Below are 21,003 nucleotides of genomic sequence, written 5' to 3'. Positions count from 1 at the left end.
ACGGATGCTCTTAACCACACTTTTTTGACAGCACTTGGTGGTTTGTTTATATGGTGTTAAAGTTTGAATTCATTTCTATCTTTGTCCGGCAGATGATAAAAAAATTTAGTTTTTATTTAAGAGAAAGTGCCCGCATGCATTTTAAAGCAACTGATGCACTAATCCTTCACGAAATTTTAGGTCGAAAACGCTGAATGTGACAAAAACCATGTAAACAAACCACCAAGTGGTTTCATTTGGCGGCAAAATGACGTCATCGCAAAATGATCTATACTTTTGGGATGACATTTCGCCACTCTATATATAGTCACTCTACCTCAGACGAATCAGATATCAGACGTCTGCTACGTCAATTTTTGAAAGGATTACGTATTAGGATCGATTTTATTAGCTTTAGCGTTGCGTATTAGCGGTATTAGCTTTACTGCTGTTTTGGTTTTATATATTCAATAATGGCTCGTCAATTAACTAAATTGGGTTTTCTGGAAGCGAAAAAAACGCTATTCTTGTTGTGTGATCTGCAGGAAATGTTCAGACCGGGAATGAAAATATTCGACCCGGTCGTTAAAAACGCGAACAAGTTGGTAGGTATTGATAAGAACGTCATTTATATACCGTACATTGGAGTATCTTTAGAAACTACTGTCATTTTTCACTTGAAAGTTATAAATTCGTGGACATATAAGATTTGCGCAATGTGTAAAAAGGGCGCTCTTTTTGCCATTTGCTCTTTGCAGTTCTATAGCGCCATAAATCAGGCGCTATAGAATCAGGCGTCAGGCTTGTCCTGCAAGTGAACTTATTTTGCTTTTTTTAACTGTAACCTCAGCCAAGCAAAACTCGAAAATATATATGGGACATTTATAGAGCATATTGTTATCCATAAGATTGCTGAACTAAGTATTGCTCTGTCTTTAGTATTTAGGGCGCACTCTCAGTTTCCACTGGGATCGCACCTTGGTGCACCAGCCAGTGTGAATAAGTTCATTGAGTGCAGGACAAGCTTGATTATAGTTGATAGTTAACTCTACAATTTTCTTATACACTTCGAATTCTGTTTTGCTGACGTAATGAAATGAGCATACAGGCATTTAGCGCACATTAACGATTTACTTATTTTCAGTAAACAGAAATCAAATTGCAGAAGGAATTTATGTACTGACTTAATTTCAGCACACCATAGTACTAAAAATCAATTTCAAATTTTGGTGTGTATCTTCTGTTTCTCCGAAAAGCCGGATTCGAACTTCGACTTGGAATTGATTTTAATGTCAAAATTTGAGAAAAAATGGTCAAAAAAGCACTTCTTATCAGCCTTACATATTATTCAGCCTTCAGGGTTTCAGTCTTTTATACCTTTCAGCCTTTCGATTCATATTTCTGATTGGGAGATAAATACAATTGAAGACGAACGTTTCGAAAGTTCCCTTTTTTCATATAACATAGAAAACGATAGAATAGGCGAAAAGGCATGTTATAGGTAGACTGCTAATAATGAGTATCGAATATATGGCCATTGATAACATTCATAAACGAATAGATAATAATTTTAATTTATATGAGCCAAACAGGGCTGTCCTGCACTGAGTGCACCTATTTTGTTTATTTAACTGTAATATCTCAATCAAGCAAAATTCTAAAATGTTATGTATGGGGCATTTATAAGCCAATTATTATATAGAGCCAAATTTTATTTAATTATTTTTGTTAAGAGCGCTCTTTGTGCACCATCCAGTGTAAAATGAGAGTGCGCCGTAAATACCGTGCAAGCACCATATTCAAAACAGTGCCTAATTTCGAACAGTTGCAAATTTTTCATAAATATTGACAAAATTCTAGCAATTTAAACAATTTAAACACTACATCTGATGATTTTATGTAATTAAAATGGTTTAAATAGTTAGAGTTCTGTCAATATTTAAGAAAAATTTGTAACTGTTCAGAATTAAGCACTGTTTTGAATATGGTACTTGCACGGTACTTAAGATAGAGCAATACAGTTGGATTTCGAATTTGGCAACAAATGCGTGTCGTCTATGTTGCCAAAATCGAGAACCTTTTTAAATATGAAAAAATTGGATGCAAGTGCGATAGAAATTGACTAAATGTTACTAATCAAAGATTGCAACCTTTTTATGTATACAAAATCCGCCCAGAGCTATGCGTGCGGTGCAAATAAGTTTTTGGCGACCTGCGGTAAGACGTAGTCCTACGGCAATAAAAATATTCGAAGCCGCAAACTTTTTTCACGAACACACTTAGGGCAGTATTGTTTCGTCATTTAAAGTATGTACGCGGAGACTGACTGATATTTAAGCATATTTTTGGAAGTAAACTATTTTGTCTGAAGTTTTTGGAGCGTCTTAGTAGAATACGAAACCTAAAAATAAAAAATAAGAAAACTTATCCAATTTAATTCTACTATGTGTATTTTATTCAATGACAGATACGTATTTCGCCTACGACTTGCAGGCTTCCTCAGTGTCTGTTTTCGAACTAGTTTGAATAAAATACACATAGTAGAATTAAATTGGATAAGTTTTCTTATTTTTTATTTTTAGGTAAAATATTTTGTGTTGCCAAAAACGGATACTTTTGTTGCCAAAATCGGGGCATGCCTAAATCAAACCATTCCAAATTCGAAATCCAGCTGTACTTAGTTCAGCAATCCTTCAGATTGACTCTATAAATGCGCCGTACATAACATTTTCGAATTTTGTTTGGCTGAGAAGTTACAGTTAAAAAGTTAAATATGCAAAATAGATAGCCCTGGAGTCAAACAAAAATCGGAATAATCTTATCCTGCTAATGCGATCGTATCTCATCAATTTCACGCTTTCTATCCTTTAAATCCTCATTGAAGCAAACATTTGTTCAAAACTTCAACAGGTTCAAGCTGGAAAATTGTTGGATATTCCTTTGATAGTAACTGAACATTATCCGGAAAAACTAGGGCACATTGTTAAGGAGCTGGATATTTCTCATGCCAAGGGGGTCTTTCCAAAAACGTTGTTCAGTATGATGATCCCGGAAGTTCAGACCAAAATGACGGAACTTTTCGGTGCGGATTTAGAAACAGTAGTCCTGTTTGGACTGGAGTCACACATCTGCCTTGAACAAACAGCGATGGATTTGCTTAAAAGTGGGCTTACCGTGCACGTTGCTGCAGATTGTTCTGTGTCGCGTACACAAGAAGACAGAAAACTAGCGCTTGAACGACTGCAGCAAATTGGATGCTTCGTTACGACTAGCGAGAACGTCATTTTCAAGCTTATGAAGGATAAAAAGCATCCGGCCTTCGACAAAGTTCGTCATCTGGTCCGCGAGCCATCGGCTGACACTGGGCTTTCTAAGCTGTAACATATTTGGCCCTAGAACTACCGACGTATTGATGTAGCTCTAAGCGAAGAATTACGAAATACAAATTTGAAAAAGGTCATGCTTAGGAAACACACGTTTTGTGTCATTATTACTACATATTATAAATATTGTAAAAAGTGCATTTAAAAATAGTTCACCAATTTAATTTGGAGCACAAGGCGCCCAGTCAGAGATTATTTGTATTTGTTATGTTTAGTTTTGAATAAATTCATCAAATAGAAAAATGCGTGTATAAATCGAGCGAAGAGTGGAGGAAAGAAAAAAAGTTATTCGAAAATAATAAAATGTTTTCGAGCGTTTTAGTAGAATTTACGAATAAACGAGAAAATTTTGGATATATCTTTTGTGGGGTGTCGAAATGGAGCTGCATGGCTTGATTTTCGTGACTCAACCTAAAAGAATAAATTTTAGCTTGTACGCAAGTTTAATGATATTTTGCCAATTTTTCCTGCTCCAAGGAGGGATATAGTAAGGATGTTGCATGTTTGCTTTTCATAGTGATTAGTTTAAATCGTTAATCAAAAAGTGATGGCGGGTAACACTGGCCATGAAAAAGGTTGCTAATTTATTTTTTGTTATTTCAAACGTAAAATAAATAAATAAATATAAGTATTCATGAATCTGCTGGAGCTGACAGCAATCGTCTTAGCCGCAGTTGTCTACTTTTACTAGGGATAATTCGCGCCCGCTTACTTGGCGAAAGTACAATTCCAGAATCATCAACCGATCTACTACGTTTAATACTAGACTGGTCCTTCTGAAAAACACTAGTCAAAGGAACAACTTGATCGTCCGGTCGTTCACCATCACACCGTATCATTTGACAGCTCTTTAGTAAATCGTAGGCCTTCATGCCTGGTTCCGCTATATTCTGCAGTGAAATTTTGGCTTCTGTTAATGACAGCACTCGATTTTTAAGTTCGGTGATCGAAGGCTCGGTTGTCTCAGCAGCACCCTCTTGTGTACGAACAAGTTCACTTAAGGCCTGCGCAAACGGTTCTCTGTCATCTTTCTGCGACAGCGGTATCTCGGGATGTGGAATACTTTCCAAATGTAATGGTGGCATCGAAAGGTTGTGACTGGCTGTAAACGGTGCCGAGATGTATTGAGACATTTCTTCAGAATTCAAGTTAAAGGCGATCGCGTGTTTCGGAGTATCTAGTAGAAAATCTTTGCCTTCAGTCATATCACCAAACTCCAAATTATCCGTATGATAACGATTAAATATTGGGTTAAGGTATTGCACTACTGTATAGCCAAGATGTTCATAATGTTGTGAATTACTGAGCACTTCAACAAAGAACATAGCACGTAAATCCTGAGCTTGCATTTCTATATCTGGATTTGCAATACGAAATTCTTCCCAAAAAGAAATCTGTTGAGCTGATGCTATACCTGCTACACGGTAAACGTAGAGAATCATTCGTTCTGGTAGACCTCGGTCACTATCTGAGCTTTGTGCAAAATCCGCATCTGTAACTGTCGGAAAATGTTACTTTTTTGTTTGATTTGAAGCGTTTTGTTACTTACCTATTTCAGAAGCATTCATGTCTCACCGAATGCAATAGCTGCCTCTGTGCAAGTCTCAAACTAAATTTGTAAGATAAATCAGAACATTGCACACAGTAGTAGCACAGAAATGAACTGAATCGCGCGCGATTTTAAATATATAATTTACCATACCATATGAAAAAAATGCGTTAACACACCTCTAAGTTCAAATTCAAATCATAATATCCGTGTCGTATTAAAGCCCTATAAAAGTTTAAAGTCTGGTTGACTGAAAATTTCCATTGATTTGGCATACAGGGCAGCCAATATTCACCATTGGTAAATATTGCTGATTGCAATGAAGATTGTCCGCAATAGACCAAATCATCATACCGTCAATTGACAGATACTGGCGCCCTTGTTTACATTTTGGAAAACTTTCCTTTCCGTTTATAACGAATGTAGCGTGTGTTTTAACATTTTACAGGCATAATGGCTTTTAAATTTAGTACTAATGCTGTTTAAACTCGGTTTAAGCAACAAACTTGCCGTTTAAACAGCTAAAACTTTTTTGGACTCTGCGGTCTGTTTGTAAACAAGGGCGCCAATATCTGCCAGATGACGTCACCTTGATTTGGTCTATTGTTCATAAAAGTTCTATTTTGGCTTAAATCGTTTCGGTCTCTTCCGTACACTTAATGCTTGGAATGTAACGAAAAAGTGCGCCGAAGATACCGAGACGATTTAATGCAGGATCGCGCTTTTATGAGCGATCTCGCACTTTGGATGATACAATTTTCCTTGCAATCAGCAATATTTATTTCTCGACTTTACATTTATAGAGCTTCTATATATACGTTATTGAAATTCAATGAGGTTTAAAAAGGTGTGGCAGACGAAGACATTTGATGGTATTAGTAGCGAAAAATCAGCAAACGACGTCAAACTACAAAAACAAACCGTGTCGAACAATGGGGTTTGTTTTTGGAGTTTGACGTCACGCTTCATCGTGATTGGTCGATTTACGATTCCACCCACACCATGATGAAATTTCTTCATTGCACTAACACCACTTAACCAACTTTGCCACACCTGTATATATCACATTGATTGAAATTCGCCAAATTCGCGTTGACGGAGTTGACCGGGTTGACGGAGTCACGGTGTTGCCATCTATAAAAGTTTTACGATAAGTGAAACTAAGATAGATACGAATTTGGTAAAAAGTGCAAAAGATAGAAATAAAAACTTTAGAAATAAAAATGCATATTTATATAGATTTGCACTCATACGTCATATTGGATATTTATTTCAGGAAAGTAAAAGAGATCGTGAAACTCCTTTCTAAGTAGTGTTTTACATACAGGTTTTACATAAAAACAAACTGTAAAGCAAGAGCGGGTTAATTAAAAAAACTTGTGAATTTTTTGGTGCAGTAGGATCGGTACGGTAGGATCCATCCAGTATTACCAATTTGAACCTATAAGACATGTATGCTTCTGGAATAGGTAGGCATTTGCATTTGATTATTCCAACATTTTGACGTTAACACGTAATTTATATATTTTTCAGGTAACGAACCCATAGCACAGCGTATGATATCCCACGTTTGGGAAGAATTTCGTGCTGCAAATTCCGATGTAGAAGCCCTGGGTCTACGGGCGATATTTTTTGGCGAAATGATGAATAATTCGGAGTACTATGAATACCAGAATGGTAGAACAGCAGTACAGAATAGGAATTCTGCGTTGAATCATTACCAAGTGGATGCTTTGGAACTTGGCCAAAGCGAAGATTTTCTATTAGATGTTCCAAAAAGCGCTATCACCAGCAATTTGGACTTCAAAGAAATGGCTAAGTATGTTTCTGCACAACGAATCGTCAGTCGCAACTTTTCGGTTATACCATTACAATCGGAATCGATTTTAAATTCAGGATCATCGGTGTCACATAATATCAGCGAGCAATTAACTTTGCCGTTATGCGAATTGGTCGGTACCTATATGTTTTTTTAATTATAGAAAATCGTTAGAGGTGTTCTTACTAATAGAAAAGGGAATTTCATTACAGAATCGTTTACAATCAGAGCGTGGCTTAGCAAATGGCAATCAGATTCTGCGGTTTGCTCCCCGCCAGGAAGACCAAATAGTTCCTATGTCTAGTGTATTTCCCAAGAAATATCGCAGCAATAAATCAGAAAATGGGTTTGGATATTGATCGGCAATCGCACACAAGTGATTCCTTATAACAGTGATTATAATCTCTTTTATCACATTATTAATTTTGTATGAAGCCTTTGGCTCTGATTTATAAATTAAAACATGTACCGACGCACCAAGAGATAGGGAAGCAACTTCACACAACATGTTAGGGACGTAAGGTTAAGAAAACCTATTTATCTTGACAGTGTAATTTTAAGCTTATTGTTACTGTGGATTAGTAGAGAAAAATCCGTTCGTTTGGATTATCCATAAAAATTTGTAATAATCAATGCTGAAAAATGCAGGTTATAATTTCATCAAAACGCGTAACTGTTTTAGTAAGTTATATGTTAAATCAATATTGATATATAGAATGCCCACTGACGAACTGACGCTTCGACCGAGTTTAATAACGCGCCCGATCCTCACGCAGCACCGAACACCATCCATCGTGGCCTTAATCAGTCTAGTCAGCTTCCCAGGAAAGCTGTTTTTGTACATAATTTTCCCTTCACGGTCGATAGTATCGTAGGCGGCTTTGAAATGTATGAACACGGGGTGCGTAGGGACTTGGTATTCGCGACACTTTTGGAGGATTTGTCGCCGCACAAAGATTTGGTCCGTTGTCAATCGTCCGTCTACAAAACCGGCTTGATAACTTCCCACGAATCTGCTTGTTAGCGGCGATAGACGGCTAAAGATGATCTGAGAAAGCACTTTATAGGCGGCGTTGAGAATGGTGATCGCTCGATAGTTCTCACATTCCAACTTGTCGCCCTTCTTGTATATTGGGCATGTTACTCCCTCCTTCCACTCCTCCGGTTGCTGTTCTGTTTCCCAGATCCTGACTGTCAGCCGGTGCAGGCAGGTAGCCAACCTTTCCGGACCCATCTTGATAAGGTCCGCTGCGATGCCATCATTGCCAGCTGTTTTGTTGTTCTTGACCTGCTTGAGGGCTTCGATCACGTCACCTATCGTGGGGGTCGGCACATCACCATCATCCGCCGTACTGATGTAGTCATACTCCCTGTTGTCTTTGTATTCCGTCTCAGTGCCATTCAGGTGCTTTTTGTAGTGCTGCTTCCACTTATCGATCACCTCACGTTCATCCGATAAGATCCCTCCGTCTTTATCTCGACATGTTTCGCTTCGCGGCACGAGGCCTCTGCGACATACGTTAAGTTTCTTGTAGAATTTACGTGTTTCCTGAGAACGATACAGCTGTTCCATGTTCTCGCATTCTATTTATTCCAGGCGGCGCTTCTTATCCTAAAGTGGGTCCTTATCTTAAAGTGGGTTTACTGTCTTCGATCTTCGTTTCTGTCTATATCGTTCCACGTTTTGGCGGGTTCCCTGCTGCAGCATCGACGTCCGTGCTGCATTCTTCTCATCTAACATCCTCTGACATTCCTCGTCGAACCAGTCGTTACGTCAATTCCTTTCAGCGAACCCAGTGGCACCTTCCGCTGCGCCGTTGATGGCTGCTTTAACGCTATCCCAGCAGGCCTCGAGAGAAGCTTTGTTTAGCTCACCCTCACCCGGCAGCACAGTCTAGAGGCGTTGCGCGTACTCAGTAGCGAATTCAGGTAACTTGCGTCGTTCCAGATTGTACCGTGGCGGGTGACGGTACCTAATATTGGTAACAACAGAAAGTCTGGCGCATTTTAACCATCAATAGGAAGTGGTCAGAATCGATGTTTGCGCCACGATAGGTTCTAACGTCGATGATATCCGAGAAGTGCCTTCCATCAAACAAAACGTGGTCGATTTGTGATCCCGTCTGTTGTTGTGATCTCCAGGTACACTCAAACCCCGCTAATATGGAAAACACCTCGTTCAGACCAGGCGAATTCATTTTTAATCTGAATATTTGGTAACTCTATTCAGTTTCACATATTCGCAAGGCACGCACCCTATGAACTTGTTGTTTTGATTGGACGAAAACAAACGTTTTGAAAACATTTCGAATATGCGCGAATTCTGAGCGTCCGGATTGTAGAAGTGGAAATTGGTTCGACAGTTTCAACTAAAATAGTCCATTATGGGTGCTGGAGAGAGGTAAGTTGCATTTGAGCTATCCCAAAAAACACCGAAGCTGAATTAAAATGCTACTGATTTGGTCACAGCTGATTTAACTCTGAGTATAGGTGGTAGACGCTGAATAAATTTAAGCAAAGGCCTCTGCTTCACATAATATTGTCACAAGCAGATTAGGCGCATCTTCAACCTCTCAACAACCCGTCAATATTCTCAATAATTGTGCTATACTAGCAGAATAAACGATTTGACATCTTAATAAACAGCCCTCCCACGAAACATTTATGCGCTGATTAAAAATTTTAGCATCCATTATTATTCAGCCATAGCTGAATATGCATCGAATAAAATTTATGTAAACAATTCTACAATACTTATTCAGCCGAAATTGTAGAACTTATACAACCTGTTTCGCTTGAGGCAGAAAAAACACTTGTTAAGCGATTATATCGCCCTTTATATAACCTCCGTGCGCCTTGTTTCAAGCTTTGCTCAAATCGGTTATTTAAAAACGCGCAAAAGCCTCTATTAAGTTCCATTGCAGCTTCGAAAGCAACTATTAGCAAGCCCGAAGCTTGATAAAATCACCAAATTTACATGTTTAAGAGCTGAAAAAAGGTTTTTATTTCTAATACTAAATCATAGTTCAGTCACAGGTAGAATAAATTCAGCTATAAAAGCGTTTGATCAGCCTGAAATTGTTACTTGGGTAGCTGCTTTCAAAGCTGCAATGGAGCTTAATAGAGGTGAAAAAAGGTTTTTATTTCTAATACTAAACCATAGTTCCGCCACAGGTAGAATAAATTCAGCTATAAAAGCGTTTGATCAGCCTGAAATTGTTACTTGGGTAGCTGCTGTCAAAGCTGCAATGGAGCTTAAAAGGTTTTTGCGTGTTTTTAGATAACCAATTTGCGCAATGCTGTCAATTCTATTTTTAGAACGAGAAATAGTTTTGCAATGCTTTTTCAGTCGCTTAATCAACGTCTCATCAACCTTTATGCAGCCAAAAAATAATCTATTTTTAAGTTTCAAAAATAGAACGCGTCATATTTATTTTGCTTTGGCGTCATAAACTTATATTTTAAATTTCGAATAAAACTTGATTTCGTATATGCAAGCTAAATAAAAATGCATGTCGTCATCTTTCGGGAATTGAACCGCCATCTTCTGAAATTAAAAACTTTTCAATTATATTCTACTATTGATCCAGCCCTATTCTGTATTTCGAACGAGTCTTTATTTCGTTGGACTTGCTTCGAACGAGATGTTTTGCCTATTTGATTTTGCTGGCGGAAATTTCGTTCGAAAGAACTTTCGTTCGAAATACCAAGTCGTTCGAAATATAGAATAACGGTGTATATTTATTCGTGACAGATACGTATTTCGCCTACGACATGCATGCTTCATCAGTGTCTGTTTTCGAAAAATCCTGTACGCTGGATCGCCTTAAACCAACTCGTAAACAGCAAGAGCAATTGCTGTTTACGAGTTGGTTTAAGGCGATCCAAGCTGCATAAAGTAAACACTCAAATGGTGTTTGACCAAGCGATGTTTAAGCTACTTTAAGTTTTTCCGGAGGACTCGGTTGAAAATAACCGACGGACACGACACAGCTTTCCTCCAAAGCTGACAAACAAGCTTAATAGCGGATTTTTCTGCTAAACAATCCGCTTCTAAACAGCCATAAACGTAGAACCGTTTTACGGTTGCTTAACCGTTATGTATTCGACAAAAAAAAACACCTTTAAGTGCTCGACAAGGGTACCTGGGTACCCACAAATTGAAACGCTTGTAACTTTGGCAATTTTTGACCGATTCGGACACTTTTACCACCAAAAGATTCAGGAACTTATCCACTTCCAGTGTGGTTATAACAGAGCCGGAAGTGGTTCATCTGGTTCCCGGAAATCCGGCAGTCCGAGGATGTGTTCCGGAATTAAAGCACTTTTTATATTTTTGGATGTAATTGTAGTAATATGGGTGTCCAAAGTTCTTCCAATTACTCCGAAAGTTCATTCTTCATTGTTTTAAAACAATACAATGATATATCCTCGGAATGGCCATTCTGCGACAAGTTCCCGGGGGACCTCCTGTGGCCATAAAACTGTTTGGTTTGCACCACTGGCAATATGGGTGTCTAAATTCATGAAATTACTCCAGAAGATCATTTTTCATTATTTTGATTCTATCTGATGATTTTGCCACGGCATGGCCATTCCGGAACATATTCCCGTGGGGCTTCACAGTTGTCCAAAACCAAAAATATGTGCGCATTAGAGTTTTGAGTGGGAAAACTTGATTTTAGGTTTATGGAACCTTTGGGAGAGTTTCTTAAAATTAAAAGTTCTATCGTATGGTGAAATTCAAATTTTGAATAATCCCCCTAAAAGTGAAATAAAAAATTTATTTTTCTTCAGCTTCAATATAACACATTGAGGAGTTCTGCAAAGTTTTGGAGCATATTATTACAAGAAATTTTGCTGAAGACAGTAACCTTCTATCTCTTCAGCGAAGATAGAAAAATCCTATTTCTTAGATGTGAGTCGTCAAAATCAGTTTTTCTATTTTAGCTTTTTTTGTAGTTGTTGTATGACTTTTTCATGTTTTATAAAGTTGTACAAATAGCAAAGATACACAACTTTGCCGAATGTAGTATACCTCTATCTTTGCTTGTTTAGGAACTAAAACTTTTGATATAATAAATACCCTAATTTTGATCCCTAATTACGCGACTATGCGCAGACGGATACAAATGAAACTTCCTGACTTTTTGCAGTTTTTTATTTAGTTTTAGATTCATGTAATGTAATTTGTATCTGTTTGCGCATAGTTGAGTAATTCGGGGTCAGAATTAGGGTATTTATTATAACAAAAGTTTTACAGCTCCAAAACAAGCAAAGATAGAGGTATACTACATTCGGCAAAGTTGTGTATCTTTGCTATTTGTACAACTTTATAAAACATGAAAAAGTCATACAACAACTACAAAAAAAGCTAAAATAGAAAAACTGATTTTGACGACTCACATCTAAGAAATAGGATTTTTCTATCTTCGCTGAAGAGATAGAAGGTTACTGTCTTCAGCAAAATTTCTTGTAATAATATGCTCCAAAACTTTGCAGAACTCCTCAATGTGTTATATTGAAGCTGAAGAAAAATAAATTTTTTATTTCACTTTTAGGGGGATTATTCAAAATTTGAATTTCACCATACGATAGAACTTTTAATTTTAAGAAACTCTCCCAAAGGTTCCATAAACCTAAAATCAAGTTTTTCCACTCAAAACTCTAATGCGCTCATATTTTTGGTTCTGGACAACTGTGAAGCTCCACGGGAATATGTTCTGGAATGACCATGCCGTGGCAAAATCATCAGATAGAATCAGAATAATGAAAAATGACCTTCTGGAGTAATTTCATGAATTTAGACACCCATATTGCCAGTGTTGCAAACCAAACAGTTTTATGGCCACAGGAGGTCCCACGAGAACTTGTTGCAGCATGGCCATTCCGAGGATATATCATTGTATTGTTTCAAAACAATGAAGAAGGACCTTTAGGAGTAATTGGAAGAACTTTGTACACCCATATTACTATAATTACAACCAAAAATATAAAAAGTGCTTTGATTCCGGAACACATCCTCGGAATACCGGATTTCCGGGAACCAGATGAACCACTTCCGGCTCTGTTATAACCACACTGGAAGTGGATAAGTTCCTGAATCTTTTCGTGGTAAAAGTGTCCGAATCGGTCAAAAATTGCCAAAGTTACAAGTGTTTCAATTTGTGGGTACCCGGGTACCCTTGTCGAGCACTTAAAGGGTAAAAAAATTCGAAGCCCCCCCATTCCACCCCCTTAAGTACTACATGAAAACTTATTTTATGAAAAGTTGCAATTCAACTAGTTCTTAGATGTCACAGAGTTTCAGTATCCTGGATCAAAGAAAACTTTAGAATTTCGTACTTTGAAAGCTGAAAAGGTACCCGGGTACCCTGTCGAACACATAACGGTTAAAGGTATCCCGCATTTTGCACCTTACTGCACACTGCAGTCTAAAAGTGCGACAATGCAAATGCTGTGAGTAAGAAAGAGAAAGAGTGACAACTGCAATGTTGCTGTTTTGTTTTGTCATATACATTGGCATTAGAGAAAATAATCTGGATTAATCCAGGTACAGCTGCAAAGCACAATATTAAAGTGGCTTTATAAACCAGTAGACGCTTTCATTAGGCTCACAGCTTTCGGTTTTCAGCACATATACTGTCAGATCATAGAGTTTCGCAATTGGACTGGCAGCAAAAATATATGTCAGTTATCGACATTATCGACTGCTTCAAGTGTAAAGATATTTTCAATGTCTGTTCTGCAGATGCAGATGGGGCGGGGCATACGATGAGTGCTCATAGATCAGAAGATGGCGGTTCAATTCCCGAAAGATGACGACATGAAATTTTAATTAGCTTGCATATACGAATTCAAGTTATTTAAAATTTAAAACATAGCATACGACGCCATAGCAAAATAAATATGACGCGTTCTATTCTTTTTTATATTTAAAAATAGATTATTTTTTGGCTGTATTAAGGTTGATAAGACGTTGATTAAGCGACTGAAAAAGCATTGCAAAACTATTTCTCGTTCTAAAAATAGAATTGACAGCATTGCGCAAATTGGTTATTTAAAAACATGCAAAAGCCTCTATTAGGCTCCATTGCAGCTTTGAAAGCAGCTATCCAAGTAACAATTCCAGGCTGACCAAACGTAGCTGAATTTATTCAACCTGTGGCTGAACTATGGTTTAGTATTAGAAATAAAAACCTTTTTTCAGCTCTTAAACATCTAAGTCCAGCTTCGGGCTTGCTAATAGCTGCTTTGAAGCTGTAATATAGCTTAATAGAGGCTTTTGCGTGTTTTTAAATAAACAATGGGCTCAATTTAGCCGCAGCGACTTCATCATTTCTCGCGACTATAACTCAGTTTCAGTAGCGTTTTATTTAGACCAAAATACACGCCGATTCAGTAAATATTATTCTATCAACTGGTATAAAAATCTTGTCTCGAATAAATATATAGTTTCAACGTAGTTCCTGAATATTGTTCAGGCTACCGCTTAATGGACTAGAAATACCCTCCCGTACCCTATCCACCTTTTCGCGCGCGTAATGGCGGCTTGTGGGTACAATCTTCGGAAAATATTAGCAAGCCTTTGGCAACTTTATTCGTGTCAATTTAACATTTCCACCGTTGATTATTGTTGTAGAACTATGAAGCGTACGTGAGCGAAGTTGCCAAAAGCAGATAAACGTTTTTGAAAAATGTACCCACAAGCCGCCATTGCGCGCGCGAAGTGGTGGATATAACATAAGAAATTACATCACAGAGAAATTACATGTTTACTCCAAAAATAAAAGCATGAGAGATTTTAGAATTTCGGAAATTGGGGTTCGTTATGAGTCAGGTTACACAGTAGCAATTTTTTGGTTGAAAAACTACTCAAAATGCCCTTAAAGTATACAAACTCAGATTTTGGGTAGTTTTTCAACCTGAGGTTGTACACTTAAAAGGCATTTTGAGTAATTTCAACCTAGCTTTAACTAAAGCCGACCTATTTACAGGTAGAATCATTTAAGTGTGTACCATACTGATAGGGCTCAGAATAAGTGGCTTTTTGCGATAACTTTCGCGTTGGAAAGATAAGCGAATGAAATATGTCGTAAACCTAATCAATGCTAAAACTTGGCTTCTCCAAACCCAATTTTAATTGAGGAACTTAACTATTTATCATATGGCAAATCATTTATGACTAATGCTCAGAGAAATATTTTATTTCTGTGTTTTTTCATTTAATACGTTTTGAATTGTTTTGATTGGGAATGTCGTAGTGCAGTGAATTGTTAAATCTCTTTTTTAATCAGGGTCATATTTAAAGTATAGGTACGCGTTTTATTCATACGATTTCAATAAGTCACGTAATTGTACATACTAGTTAAAAAGTTAATATGTTGTAAATACTGGTTTAAATAGTTAATATTTAATAAACCATATAGGGCCTATTAAAATATTGCCTATTTAATAAACTGTTCGACAATCCTCTGCAAATTCCACTGAATTATAAATCATGCATCAAAGCAAAACCTAGGTGCTATATTTTGTTTCAGAACTTGACCTTCTGTTTGCGTACGGGACTTCACAGTCAGCTGTAAGAGTACAGGACAATTGCGGACCTAGTGCTACGATCCTAGTGACTCTTACAACCTCCCTCGCAATCGAGATTCGAACTTGCCACCACTGGCTTATTAGACTAGTGTCGTACCTCGAGACCAACTTGAAGACCATCAATCATGCATCTGTTAGTGTAAATCATGCTTTTTGGGCGTGCAGAACCAATCCTGATATAAATTATCTTGACGGCACCCAGCGAAGATACGTAGGGGCAAGATGATTCAAAATCGCTCAGGTTGCATGTATCTCATAAAGATATTGAAGAGTACTCTCAAAGTAATAATTTGATATCAATCACAATGGGAAACAAAAGTATAACAATAATTCAAATGACTTTCGAGTGTTTAAGTAAAATTCTTCAAATTAACTAGAATTAGAAAGGTAGAGAAAAATCGGAGCTCGCATAAAACCCGCTATTTGAATGTAAAATTCAGGTAATAACATTTAGAACCTTTAGCAATGAAAGAAGGCTCTAATTATTGTTGGTTTGTGTTCACAGTACGCATTTTATATTTATTCAGTAGAAAGTGCCACAAATTTATTTAAAAAAAATTTAGTGATTCAGAGATTTTTAGTGTCTATCAATATATAGAAAATAATAAAATATTCTACCTATTCAAACCACCCTGTTGACATCTTCATATCAAGCTTCCCCCAGATAACACAAGATCATAATATAAAGTTCACCTCAAATGCATGTCAATTTAACATTGAATTGTATAATGATTAGAGTATGGCAAAACAAAGTGAACAATAAGTTGTTTTGAAGTTGTGCGTGTCCTCATATACAACTCATGACTGTGAATTGTAAAGCAGTATGGATGATTGCAATATTAAGTTATTTATATCCTAATCATATATTCAGGAGTATTAAGCTGCGTGTTTTAAAAACCACGCAAGATAGTATTACAAATGGTTATAAACATTTTCGCAAGTCTATTACCTCTATTTTTAGTACTTATATGTTCTTAAATGGTGTGAAATATAACTTTTTTATTCAGAAAAGAATTCGTATTTCTCAGTTGCAATCGAGATATACAAACCAATTTGTTTACTGGGCAGTGAATGACAGTGGGCGTTTAAAATTTGATACCGGGTCCAAGTCACGCTGGTAATTGGTGAAATGCTATTCGAAGTGTGTGGAAACTGGGATGTTGGTGACACAGACATGGTTTCCTGCCATTGGGTGATTCAAACTGAATGCAATATTTTCTTCCTCATTTGCAGCTTATAGTTTCGCTTGCAAAACCCATGTTGACCAATGTAATCCTCCCACAGGTTAGCGATGCGTACGAATTTTTCGTATAACTCGGTTGATTAGTTGACGTTTATTACGTTGTAAGATAATCTTGGTTGAACATAGGTAGCGTTAGATAAGACGTAAAGTATAAAAATATTGCACTGATCTGCGAACAAAGTAGTAATGATTTAATCCAAGCTCGGTGTAGACAGAGTTTAAAAAAATGAAGTTTTTAGTAATATTTCTGTGCGGTCTCGTCACGCTAGTATCGGCACAATTTGATACTCACCAATGGGCAGGTCGTAGTGGCATTGTACATCTCTTCGAGTGGAAATGGAACGATATTGCGGATGAGTGTGAGAGATTTCTGGCTCCAAATGGTTATGCGGGTGTCCAAGTTTCTCCCCCGACCGAAAATATCATCGTTTCAGGAAGACCTTGGTGGGAACGCTATCAGCCGGCGTCATATCATCTGAACACGCGTTCAGGAACTGAACAGGAGTTTGCAAGCATGGTATGGCGCTGTAACCAAGTTGGCGTGCGAATTTATGTTGATATTGTTATTAATCATATGGCCGCTATATCAGGAACTGGAACTGGAGGGTCGCAGGTGAACGGACTGGAATTCCCCGCGGTTCCGTATGGAAGCAATGACTTCAATCCGTTCTGTGAAATTCACGATTACAACAATGCTGAACAAGTTCGCAACTGCTGGCTAGTCGGATTACCAGATTTAGCTCTAGGAACATCCTGGGTCAGAGATCGCATTGTAGATTTAATGAATAAATGTATCGGTTACGGAATTGCTGGTTTCCGTGTTGATGCTGTCAAACACATGTGGCCGGGAGATCTGGAGCATGTATATGGAAGACTAAATAATCTAAACACAGATCATGGTTTTGCGAGTAATGCTAGACCTTTTCTAACTCAAGAAGTCATCGATTTGGGTAGTGAAGCTATATCCAAGTATGAGTATACTCACTTGGGCACTGTGACCGAATTTCGTTTCTCAGCAGAAATTGGGCGCGTTTTCCGTGGATATGATAGTCTAAGTCATCTATCGAACTGGGGAGAAGAGTGGGGTTTCTTGCCATCTCATCTTGGACTTGTGTTTGTTGACAACCACGATAATCAGCGTGGTCATGGAGCTGGAGGAGCGAATGTTTTGACGCATAAGACGCCTAAAAATTACAAGATGGCTACTGCCTTTATGTTGGCTCACCCATACGGGATTCCTCGAGTAATGAGCTCTTTCTTTTTCGATGACGGTGACCAGGGTCCACCACAGGACGGAAGCGGAAACTTAATACCACCATCAATCAATGCTGACGGAACTTGTGGAAACGGTTGGGCATGCGAACATCGTTGGCGACAAATTTCCAATATGGTCGGATTCCGCAATGTTGTCTCTGGTACCGGATTGAATGATTGGTGGTCTAACGGAGGTCAACAAATCGCTTTTTGTCGAGGTGGTCGTGGTTTTGTTGCTTTCAATTTGGAAAGTTTCGATTTGAATCAGTCTCTACAGACGTGCTTACCGGCTGGAAGTTACTGTGACATTATCTCTGGCAGCAAATCTGGTGGTAGTTGCACTGGTAATGTTGTTACCGTAGGCAGTGACGGCCGGGCAAACATCTATATTTCATCGGGCGGTGAGGATGGCGTATTGGCTATCCATGCAGATTCGAGACTCTGAAAATAATGAATTCGTTCGAATAAAAGTATCTAAGCATTAGTAGGTCAACGCAAATAAATATTGAAAAACAGTGGAAGGTTGCATCAGAGACCCTACCGCCTGTTGACGGAGGACCACGTAAAGCTATTATTTATATATATAATTTTACTACGTTCTTGGGGTGCACTTTATGATACGAAAAATAAATGATTACTTAACGAAAAGTGGAAAAACTTTATACACTCATAACTCAACCATTTTCTAAAAGGCCTTAGTAATCAAATCAATCATTGGCTTTTTGAGCGACTTATTGATATGTTATCACCTTACTGTAAAAAATACAGAAACTAATAGAAATTTCGGGACTTCACTGTCTATAATCGCATATCAGTCCCACATGCATTTTCATCGTTTTTGGGTTAAATAGATTCTTTTTCTTGCTATCACATGAGTTGTATATGAGGACACGCACGACTGCAAAACAACGTATTGTTCACGTTGTTTTGACATATTTTAATCAATATACAATTCCAATGTAAAATTCACATCCATACGATTTAATGTGAACTTTCTATTACAATCTTGTGTTATCTGGGCAAAAGGCTGTTAAAAAATACGAACACGCATTATGTCTTCCGCCATTATAACTCGTAAAAAGCTGGATGAGTGCCTGTAAACAAACCACCGATAAACGTCAAAGAAGTGAGATAAGCATCGTCCGTGCAACACTCTATAACAGCAATATAGAGATTGCTGACAGTTACCGTACGCTAAAGTGACCAGATTTTTTTTGGATGAATGCGGGACATATTGAATGGCTTATTTGCTAAATCTGTTGGGTAGTAAAGATGGGATCATTTAGAAATGAGGCACTTCATTTTGGCGATAGCGGCGTTCCCAGCGGCCGTGGATGCTAACTTTTGGTAGCGTTATGTTATTTGTAAACAGTTCGGCTCGGTATATTTTTTTTCGCAGTTTAAAGGTAACGTGGTTTTGAGATATTCATCATGCAGGAGGAGAAATGGTAGTAACTGTGGGAGCTGGCGGCACTGACGGATTGTTCTAAAAGAGCTGTGGTGTGAGTAATTGAGGGTTGCAAGGAAACTCTCAGGGCTGTCCACAAGACCAGGTCAGACATTGGAGTTGCACTCTTGATCGTCAACTGCATCACGGATTGTGCTTTGGCGACAAAAACTGAATACTGACCGCTGTACGGCGAATCCGTCTCGGAATGGCTACAAGTGTTACCGAGGAAGTGGGGAGCCCAACAGAAGCCTCAAACAATAAACAAAGGCTAGAATGCGGTCTCGTGGGATGCGGCCGGGTGCTGACGAAACGCGATGCATGTGTTCATGCTCAGATTCGCGGTAGGGTTTGTGGTAGATTCGAGATTGGTTTTGGGGATGGGTTCATGATAAAAGGTCATGACTTGGCAAGGGATCTGTTTCACTGGCATTCGTGTGAAAATCAGTATTTTGTGAAGGACAAGAATTCGGAGATACACAGGGTTAGGTGCCTCACCAGGCGGATTTTGCCATTCATTAAGTCCCATGACAGCCTACCGCAGTTTTAGCTTGCATGCTACAATGAACCATGGACTTCTGTTCATCTCAGAAGAGCTGAGTGCACCAAATTATCCCCGGGTTCTTCCAGTATTCAAATACTGGGGGATAAAGAAGCGAAAGCTGAAGATGAATAGAACAGTCACCAGACATTGGACAGATGAGGAGTTCGAAGTGCCCGCTGGACGTGGCCGTAATTGGACAAAGGTGTGCACTGGCTAACAACCGGTGTCAGCAGTAGGTTTGTTCATGCAATGTTACTTAATTTCCTATGTTGCATCCTTGGAAACTGTTTCGATTAAAAAATTAATCAATGCGGGACATTTTCCGGGACGCTTAGTAATCCGGGACAAGCCATTCAATTCCGGGACTGTCCCGCATAATCCGGGACGTCTGGTCAGCCTACCGTACGCATACTTTTCTAACAGCTATGATTACAACGCACTTTTGAAAAAAGGTAACCTTTGATTACTTTACTGATTGCCTACTTTACTAATTACCTAGGACAGGACAGGACACGTTGTATCGCAAAAGAGCCAATTTGCTGTCAAAAAAGAGCAGGCTGCCTGATTGGCTGATTTCATGCGTGCAACTGTAGAAACAAAAATTCACAAGGGAAGCGCAAAAGTGTTGCTGGAAACCACAGCAAACCCTGAAACAATCAAGTTTTTCGCGTTACTAGGTTTTTAAGAGTTTGTTTAACATAAAACAAACTAAATCGAAATGTAAGTATTATTCGATCAGATTGGATCTATTTTTGTGTAATTAATGATCAACTAGAACAAGTGGCTTCTATCATAAACTGCAGCTGCATTCTTGGAAACACGTTTCGCTTGCCGTAGTAAATTTTGAAAGGGAATCGCCAAAACAAAAACAAGAAGAAGTCACATGTTATGTCCTGTCCTAGCTGATTACCAGTAATTTTGGGTAATCATGCTCTTGTAATTACTATTTAATGATTACCGATGACTGCTTAAGATTGCCATTGATATACGCCTTACTGGAAACCCCTTGTGCATACGTGATTTTTTGTTGCTGTTGGTGGTTTTTCTACTACGCGATTGTAGAGTTTCTCAAACTGGGGAAAAACAGTATAATCAATATATATAGAATGCCAGCACAGAACAGAAGTGGAAGTAGAAATCCAAACACGTACATGCTACTTTCTACAGATACTCGAACCTGGCGGTAG

The 21,003-nt window shown here is 38.3% G+C and overlaps 3 protein-coding genes across 5 annotated transcripts; all 3 read left to right on the top strand.

Moving 5' to 3' along the window:
• The first annotated feature begins 384 nt into the window (after positions 1 to 384).
• Positions 385 to 3,563, top strand: LOC128745337 (isochorismatase domain-containing protein 1). Its single transcript, XM_053842380.1, has 2 exons — positions 385 to 584; positions 2,890 to 3,563. Exons 1-2 carry the CDS (start codon positions 453 to 455, stop codon positions 3,358 to 3,360), a joined length of 603 nt encoding a protein of 200 aa, XP_053698355.1. The 5' UTR covers positions 385 to 452; the 3' UTR covers positions 3,361 to 3,563.
• Positions 3,564 to 6,138: 2,575 nt separating this feature from the next.
• LOC128745313 (uncharacterized) lies at positions 6,139 to 7,391 on the top strand. Of its 3 annotated transcripts, XR_008412531.1 has the most exons (4): positions 6,139 to 6,380; positions 6,445 to 6,730; positions 6,808 to 6,863; positions 6,943 to 7,391. XR_008412531.1 is itself a non-coding variant. In XM_053842352.1 (3 exons), exons 1-3 carry the CDS (start codon positions 6,362 to 6,364, stop codon positions 6,824 to 6,826), a joined length of 324 nt encoding a protein of 107 aa, XP_053698327.1. In that variant the 5' UTR covers positions 6,139 to 6,361; the 3' UTR covers positions 6,827 to 7,391. The 3 variants fall into 3 exon arrangements, 2 of the variants coding, with proteins under 2 accessions (XP_053698327.1, XP_053698326.1); XM_053842352.1 differs by having other exon boundaries at positions 6,808 to 7,391; XM_053842351.1 differs by having other exon boundaries at positions 6,445 to 6,863.
• A 9,406-nt stretch (positions 7,392 to 16,797) lies between these two features.
• On the top strand, positions 16,798 to 18,270 carry LOC128733100 (alpha-amylase A-like). The gene has a single exon (XM_053826719.1). The coding sequence runs from the start codon at positions 16,798 to 16,800 to the stop codon at positions 18,268 to 18,270; it is 1,473 nt and encodes a 490-aa protein (XP_053682694.1).
• The last annotated feature ends 2,733 nt before the right edge of the window (positions 18,271 to 21,003 follow it).

Source organism: Sabethes cyaneus, chromosome 1, assembly GCF_943734655.1.
Source record: "Sabethes cyaneus chromosome 1, idSabCyanKW18_F2, whole genome shotgun sequence".
In the NCBI taxonomy this organism is placed as follows: Eukaryota; Metazoa; Arthropoda; class Insecta; order Diptera; family Culicidae; genus Sabethes; species Sabethes cyaneus.
Note: the sequence above shows the minus strand (reverse complement) of the source record. Positions and strands in the feature narration are given on the sequence as shown.